General features: G+C 37.4%; 2 protein-coding genes across 2 annotated transcripts; one reads left to right on the forward strand and one right to left on the reverse strand.

The window, feature by feature from the left end:
• Positions 1 to 1,304: 1,304 nt before the first annotated feature.
• Positions 1,305 to 2,261, forward strand: LOC101638986 (olfactory receptor 51G2-like). The gene has a single exon (XM_004717463.1). The coding sequence runs from the start codon at positions 1,305 to 1,307 to the stop codon at positions 2,259 to 2,261; it is 957 nt and encodes a 318-aa protein (XP_004717520.1).
• Positions 2,262 to 6,362: 4,101 nt separating this feature from the next.
• Positions 6,363 to 7,307, reverse strand: LOC101650937 (olfactory receptor 51I2-like). The gene has a single exon (XM_004717499.1). The coding sequence runs from the start codon at positions 7,305 to 7,307 to the stop codon at positions 6,363 to 6,365; it is 945 nt and encodes a 314-aa protein (XP_004717556.1).
• Between the last annotated feature and the right edge of the window lie 1,269 nt (positions 7,308 to 8,576).

Consider the following 8,576-nt stretch of genomic DNA (forward strand, 5'->3'; position numbering starts at 1 on the left):
TTCTACAAATGTAGGTTTTTCAAGTGTCCTGAAGTAATTAATTTATCAACTTGGGTTTTGGTATGGACTCTTTTCTTTCCAAGCATTTGATGCTTTTATCGATCTTCTCACAGATTTTTCAGTCTTACATCTGTTTCCCACATCAGTGCATTTGAAAGAAGATAAATTTCATTTAAAATATCAATCATTATTGCCAAATAGCCTATGGATGGAATGAAAATTACTATGGGTGCATACAATATGCTGTTGTGCATATGAATGTTAGAAAAGAGTCAAGAATGCACATTTGTGATTTCCACATCAGCAGTTCACCTAAAGGAACCCTGTCTACAAGGACCATTTTAACAACCAGTTCACCAAACTCAATGAAAAATTAGGTATGCTAATGCTTAACCAGTGTGATCTGTCCAAATGCCCCCCCTGGTCTAGGGTTCTCATGCTTGTCTGAAAACAAGCGGCATTTACGTGAAGCATCAGCTAAGCCTACGCAAAAGAAGCACAACAGCCTGTGTGATCCAAGAATTATAAATAATACAATCCAAAGGAGGGAATTGTATCAGAGTTTAAACTATGAATATATGGTTTGAGCGAGGCTGTGAATGATACAGTCCAAAGTCCCATTTGTTGGGTCCAGACATACATAAAACCTCTTCTGACTTTATTAGTCTAGGGATGAGAATAGTTGGATATCAGACAGAGAGTGTTCTAGAGTTTTTAATGGCAGATAGAGTTAGGATGAAAGCTACTTTATCTTTTAATCTCCTTTTAATCCATTATGAAGTTGTACGTTCTTTTAATATTTTCTGCCTTTTTTATTGAGGTATTTCTCTGTTTTGTCTAGTCATTTATTTTTGGTTTTTGGTTTGTTTGAATCCTATTTTTGTTTTATGTGATTTATTTGTATATGAAAGCAACGATAGGTAAACAGACAGAGACAGTAACTAGATTAATAATTACCTAGGAGTACATCCAGAGGAGATTGCGGGGAAAGGGGGAGCTAACAAGGACTATAAGAAAATGTTATGAAAATGATTGTAATGATGATTGCACAGTTCATCTTAATATAACTGAGCAATTATATTGTAGGATATGCGAGGTATAGTCCAATAAAACTATTTTTAAAGAGAAAAATTATTCAAAAGTATGAGTTAAAAGTTTACCTCGCCTATTGAAATTGTTCAATTCCACATGTAAACAATGTTTTAAATTCTAATTCTAATGTATGTATTCAACTTTCACAACACACATTTTTTCTCTTACAGGCCTGTAAGTGTCTGCATGGACAGTTCCCCTTGCAGTCCACCATGCCAGCTTTAAATCACACTGCCTCTGACTGCCCCACCTTCTCCTTCATTAGAATCCCAGGATTGGAGGCTGCGTATATATGGATCTCAATTCCCATCTGCCTTCTCTACCTGATGGCCATTGTAGGCAATTCTCTTCTCCTCATCCTAGTTAGATCAGATCACAATCTTCATGAACCTCAGTTTTATTTCTTGGCCATGCTTGCTCTCACTGACCTGGGTCTTTCCTTGACTACAATGCCTAGTGTCGTGGCTATCTTCTGGTTTGATGTGCGCCTCATTGGTCTGGATGCTTGTCTGACTCAAATGTTCTTCATCCATACCCTGTCGTCGGTAGAATCAGGTATCCTGGTGGCCATGGCATTTGACCGTTTGGTGGCCATCTGTGCTCCGCTAAACTACACTCGGATCCTGACACGCTCTTCTGTTGCCTGCCTTAGTGTGGCTGCTCTCATCCGAGGTGTTTCTCTGCTGATCCCTTTGCCTCTTTTTCTCAAGAATTTCCCTTTTTGTGGAGCCAACATCCTTTCACACTCTTATTGCTACTATCCAGATATGTTGAACTTGGCCTGTGGGGACGTCACATTCAGCAGTGTCTACGGATTGGTTTTTGTGCTCTGCACATTTGCAGTGGATGCTGTCTTCATCCTGGTGTCCTACATGAAGATATTGGGCACTATCATGAAGCTGGGGACCCAGGAGAGAAACTGGAAATCACTGCAGACCTGTGCCTGTCATCTGTGCACAGTGTTTGTGTTTTACCTGCCACTCATCAGTCTGGCAGTACTGCATCGCTTTGCTCAGGACACTTCACCGATTCTATATACCACTATGAGCAACACCTACCTCCTCATGACACCTGTGCTGAACCCTCTGGTTTATAGTCTTAAATCTCGACAGATCCAGGCTGCCCTACGTAAGCAATTTTGGGCACAAAGAGTCATTGCCGGAGAATGAGATTTTCTCTGCAGCGGGAGAACAAAGAGTTTAAAATGCTATTCAGAATTTGATACGTGCCAAGTAGTATGGAATTGTTGTTAGGGACCATTGAGTCAGTTCTGACTCATAGGGACCCTATGTACAACCAAACTAAACACAGTCGAGTCTTGCATCATCATCACACTTGGTCTTATTGTTTGAGTCTCTGATGACAGCCGTTGTGTCAATCCATTTAGTAAGAGACTTCCTCTTTTTTGCTGCTCCTTTATTTTACCAAACATGATGCCCCTTACCAGGAACAGATCTTTTGTGATAACATGCCCAAAGTATGTGAGACAGATCCCATCATCCTTTAGCTGTCTTCTTCCAAGGCATAATTGTTCATTCTTTGGAAGCCCATGGTACTTTCAATATTGTTCTCCATTACCATAACTCAAATGTATGGATTCTTCTTCAGTCTTTTTTTTATTCAATGTGCTACTTTAACATGCAAAATAGGTGATTGAAAACAACATGGCTTGGGGCAAGTATAACTTTGCTGTTCAACACTTTAATGAGATCTTGTGCATCACATTTACCTAATGCAATGCTTCCATTAATTTCTTGACTGTTGTTTCTGTGAGCATTGATTGTGTATTCAAGTAGATTACTGAAAACAATAAATTAAAAATGGAAAATGTGCAACTCTTCCCCTCAGTTAGCACATAACATAACCAAAGATGTGGAAGGGAGTTGGGGTACTTAAATGAATAATCAGCATTGGTTTAATGAAAGATAGCTGCTCTTTGCCGGGTAGTGTAAGGCAAAATGCATTAGGAATCCAAGTTCTGTGTGTTTTTTTAAAGTGAGCCAAATGAAAATAACTCTTAGCTGCAAAGGGGAGGGCATTGTCTCTAGATTATAAAAAATCAATAAAAGACTCATTTTATAGAGAATCCAAGACGTTACTTGATTCTTGGTTGTCCCTGATGCTTGTTTTTAGGCACCCATTATGGATGACATATTTGATATTTTTATTATTTCTTGTAGATGGATTTTGGTCAGGGTTCTGAATATTCTAGTTATAGACAAAAGATAAAGAAGTCTGAAAAGAAGTAATTTATTGTGGTCTGAGAAATGGTTATTCTAAGACATATGACTTCTTTATCCAGGATGAAATACTGTATGAAAATTTTGTTTCCTATTCCATATTAATGTTTTAAAAAATGAAAATAAAGAAGGAAACCACTACCATCAATTTAATTCAGATTTACAGTGGCTCTATGTAGGGATTTTTAGACTTTAAACCTTTATAGGAGAAGACATCCTCATCTTTCTCCCAAGGAGTTACCAGTGGGTTTGAACTGCTAGTTCTTTGGTTAACAGTCTAACGCCAATACTTTGATATGGAAAAATGCTTCATTCCTATTTCTTGAAACCCCTGCAACAACTTAAAAAGACAAACATCAAAGTGACCCATTTTCTTCTGAAGCCAACTCGGAGTCATAAAAAAATGAACTATTGACTCTCTGAGATCAAGGTAACAAGTAAATGAAAGAGGCTAAATTTTAAAAAAAACAACAAAATGTGCTGCCATTGAGTTAATGCTGACTCATCCTGACCCCCTGTGGGTTTCCAAGACTGTATGCAGGAGCAGAAAGCCCAGTCTTTCTCCCTTGAAGCTGTTGGTGGTTTTGACCTGCCGACCATGCAGATCACAGCCCAATACTTACCATGACACCACCAGGGCTGCAAGGTTAAAGGTACAAAGGTAAAGGTAAACATGTGAAGCCATAAGAAAGAATTTGAAGGTACTTTCTCAAAGTTTTAGATTCATTCTTAAACAATAGTTCAAATAATCAAAATATATGAAATGTCCTCTGACATATAGGCATCAAATTTATACAGAAAACATTAAATGATATTCACGTAGCTAATTCACATAGCCAATTCATAGGAGCTGAGTTGGGCCATTTATATAATTTGGTATGGAAAATATACATATATGCACGTGTGTGCACCTGTATAAATGCAAATATATATGCAAAGGGATACTGCCCCCCCCCTCCAAAAAAAAAGGAAAAACGCTTCACTGGGTGGATCTTTCATGGTACAAATTTTTTTTTTCCACTAGATGAGCATCCAGCACTCACTTTGAGCTTGTGCACACAGGGGGTTCCTTGGGAAGGTTCTGTCTGGTCGCAGTGAATTTTTTGGTAGAAGTAGTTCACTCAAACCTTGTTTTTGATGATGGCCAATTTAAGAGAACAACATGCAGCTGTGAAATTTTGTTTCCTGCTTGGGAAAAATGCTTCAGAAACTGTTGTGATTTTAAACACAGATTACAAGGACAGTGCTATGGGGAAAATTCAAGTGGTTGAAAAATGAGTGGTTTTCTCATTTCAAAAAAGGTGAAATGTTGACTGATAACAAACCTCATTCTGTACATCTGTCAACTTTCTGAAAGGATGAAAAATGTTGATTCATAGTGTATTTGGAGCTCATTCCACCAGGTCAGCCTGCTAACCAAGCTTTCTATTTAGAGATTCTGAAAAAAATGGTATAAAAGTGTGTGACCAAAACTCCTGATCTGTGGCAGAAGGGAGACTGGATTTGCCACCAAGACAATGCACCTGCTCACACAGGCATCTCCACACATCAGTTTTTGCCATAAAAAACAGCATGCCTCTCTGGTCCCATACACCTTACTCACCTGACCTCACTCTGTGCGATTTCTTTTTGCTTCTGTGAATGCAGTGGGACTTGAAAGGACAGACATTTGACAACTTAGAAGAGGTGAAGAACAAAACAATGGAGGTGCTGTCAGCCTTCCAAACAGATCAGCTTGAAAAATGTTTCCAAGAATAAAATAGAAGATTTGACAAATGTATTAAGTGTAAGGAAGATTACTTTGAAGGTGATAAGGTTATTTTGTTAAATAAATAAATACATAGCTTTGAAAAAATTCTGTTATTTGGGGGGAACTCCCGTGTGTGTGTGTGTGTGTGTGTGTGTGTGTGTGTGTGTGTGATGAGATTATGCGACACGGTTAGACTTTTCATATGAACTCAGAAAAAGTAACTCAGTGAAGTCTGGATTTATTAGGATATGCTTCTTGGAAGTGTGAGATGAACCATAAAGATAATTACCATGGATCCTTGAAATTTATCAAAGTTCCAAAAACATTCATTCAGCAGTAATCTGCAACACATTAACAGAACGGAAAAGCTGATTACTTAAAAGTGTAGATTTTGTCTTCAATGGGAACTCATTTTGTAACTGTAATGGATACCTTCAAAAATATTCTGACTCATAAGATGCTTCACTGATTTTAAGACACAATTTGATTTTCTTTATAGACATTTCTAGGCAGAAGCCTATCTATTTTTGATTTGCCTAAGTGAGTCTGTATCATGATTATTCCTTACATGGTATAGTATTTAAGTACAGAGTATTGCCTTTAGTTTACTAATTACATGATTATTTTCACCAAACTGTGAAGTTCAATTGACTATTATATGAAGAACTGAAATATACATTGCACAAAAGGACAAATTTTAGAGACTCAGCTTTATTATAGTTTTCCTTTAGTTTATCACTTTTTTGTTTCTCTTATATTCTATATTTTGTGTTACAACACACTTATATTTTGATAATCACAGAACAAATACTTTAAAACAAATAATTTAAAATAATTTGTTTGAATAAATAAAAATTAAATCTTGTTTTGTCAATTGAAACATTTATCTTTATAGTATTTTAAACTTCACTTCAATCGTAAATATCTGGATAACAATATAAATATTTGGTTTTAAACAGATTTAAGCCATAACTATATGCATATATGGGAGACCCTAATATTGAAAACACTTGAAGCACTATTTAGATTCAAAGACTCTACCCCATGGTAAATGGTACAAACCCTTTGGATGTTACGTATAGCGTGAATGCACAAAAATGTTTCATCATGCAAGATTTAAAATTAGAAGGAGAGTTCACATTTCCAGTTTATAGCAGAACTGTGCAGAAATATACCAAAGAAAGTACTTCAGATATATGGAAAAAATGTATGCTTCTCTTTCTGTTGTCAATATACTTGGTACCTTAAAATCAATTTCTTAAGGAGACTCACTCTGCTTTTCATCCCACCTTAAGTGCAAATCGTCTACACAGCACATTCCTAATCTGTTTTGTTTTCACACTGTACACCAATGGGTTGAGGACAGGTGTGAGAAAAAGAAAAATGTTAGACATGGTTACATGGGGGAGGGGGGAGTGGTACTTGCCTATCCTGTGGATTAAGGCTAGAGCAATAAGTGGAACATAGAAAATAAGGACAGTGAGAATATGGGAAACACAAGTGTTGAGTGCTTTCAGTCTTCCCTCCCTGGATGCAATACCTATAACTGTCGTCAGGATTAGAGCGTAAGATAGGACAATAAAGACAGAGTCAACGCCAAATGAGCAAAGAACCAAGGCCAGTCCGTAGATGACGTTGACACGAATAGATCCACAAGCCAACTTCATCACATCAGGGTGGAAACAGAAAGAATGTGATAGGATAATGCTCTTACAGAAGGGAAGCCGTTTGAGCAGAATAGGCAATGGAGCCATCAATGCCACTCCCCGTGTCACAGCTACCAACCCCAGCTGAGTAATTCGAGAATGGGTCAGGACCACAGTATAGCGCAACGGGTTGCGTATGGCTACAAACCGGTCAAATGCCATGGCCAGCAGGATAGCTGACTCCATGGAAGAGAAAGTATGAATGAAGAACATTTGGGCCAGACAGCCATGGAATTCAATCTTTCGATGATTAAAAAGGAAGACATTAAGAACAGTCGGCAATGTGGAGGCTGACATGCCTGTATCTGTAGCTGCCAACATAGATAGAAATATATATTGGGGCTCATGAAGGCTGGAGTTTTTCCGTATTATGTGAATGATGATACTGTTTCCAAGAATGGCAGTTATATACATGATGCTCAGTGGGATGGAGATCCATATATGAGCATCTTCCATCCCTGGGATGCCTGAGAGAAGGAAGAATTGTGGCTGGTAGCGGCTGCCATTGAACATGGACATAATGGTCAAACCTAAAAAATAGAACACGTACAAGAGAATCAAATAATAAAGTTCATCCAAATTTATTCAGTGGTTAAATAAACAGTCTAAAACCAGAGGCAGACTAAGTATAAACATAGAGAATAAATTGAGTACTATTGATCTGTTAGTAGAAGCAGCAAGCCAGAATGCTTCTTAGAAGCAAGGATAACACGACTGCATTTAAAATACTTTGGACCCATTACCAAAAGGGAACATTTCCTAGAGAGGTGCATCATGCTACAAAAAGTAGAGAGTTAGAGAAAAAAGAAAGACCCTAAACAGTGTTAAGTGACATAGTGACTTTAACAAAGGGCTTAAGCATGCCAACAATGTTGAGGATGGTACACGACTAGGTAGCATTTCTTCTGTTGTTCATGGGATGCCTATCAACAGGAACAAACTCAAAGGCACCCAAATGCAACAACATTTAATAGACACACTACTGAAAGAGTAGCTTTCAAATACACTACCTGACAATCTATGCCAAAGTATATTGAGCAGAAAGACTCATAGAACCAATTAAAATGTATTACTCTCATGGTTAATTTAGGCAATTTATAACATCTGTTGAGAACTAGTGACAGGAGGAAGATAGGTTAACAGATTTAGGACAGTAGTAAAATCAGATAGAAGATTCATGGTATCTGACCTCTCAGTTACACATTATTCATATTTTCTCTGTTGATGTGTGATTAGAAAGATCAAAGTTGAGATTCTATTAAGGTGGTTTAAAATATTGAAAGCAACTGGGACTAATATCTTATCCACACAAGTATACATGCAGGTCAAAGCTCAAACTCAACAGTAAGACTACTGGATATCTATGATATTTCTCTGGGTTTTTTTGTTTTTATGCTGAGAACATTTGGGGGCAAATGCAATCTTATGAACATCACAAATGAGCGGCTGATTTATGCATACCAAAGCTGTGCTCACAGATATGTCATGATCAAACCTCAGGACTTGTTTCTTTTTTTTTCAGTTCTTTTTATGGACAAATGGTAATTTAGCTTCTCATATTTCTCCTTGTCTAACATCAATATGGTCCACAGTTATCCAACTTACCTATATATACATTCTGCTATGTGTCACAACTATTTTACATGTATACTTAATAAATGCCATGCACTATAGATTTATTTCATACACTAAATAGCGAGGCGCACACAATCTATGTTTTCCCAATTTTTTCATCTTGTTCTCTGGTTCGACTTCTTCCAAGAGAGATGAGTTTGTCCTTTAAGCAGT

Source organism: Echinops telfairi, unplaced genomic scaffold (assembly GCF_000313985.2).
Source record: "Echinops telfairi isolate 266 unplaced genomic scaffold, ASM31398v2 ScPeMD7_41;HRSCAF=154, whole genome shotgun sequence".
NCBI classification, from domain to species: Eukaryota; Metazoa; Chordata; class Mammalia; order Afrosoricida; family Tenrecidae; genus Echinops; species Echinops telfairi.

Excerpts from the sequence above, each read along its gene's own strand:
- LOC101638986 (XM_004717463.1), top strand. The coding sequence starts at position 1,305 with ATGCCAGCTTTAAATCACACTGCCTCTGACTGCCCCACCTTCTCCTTC.
- LOC101650937 (XM_004717499.1), bottom strand. The coding sequence starts at position 7,307 with ATGTCCATGTTCAATGGCAGCCGCTACCAGCCACAATTCTTCCTTCTC.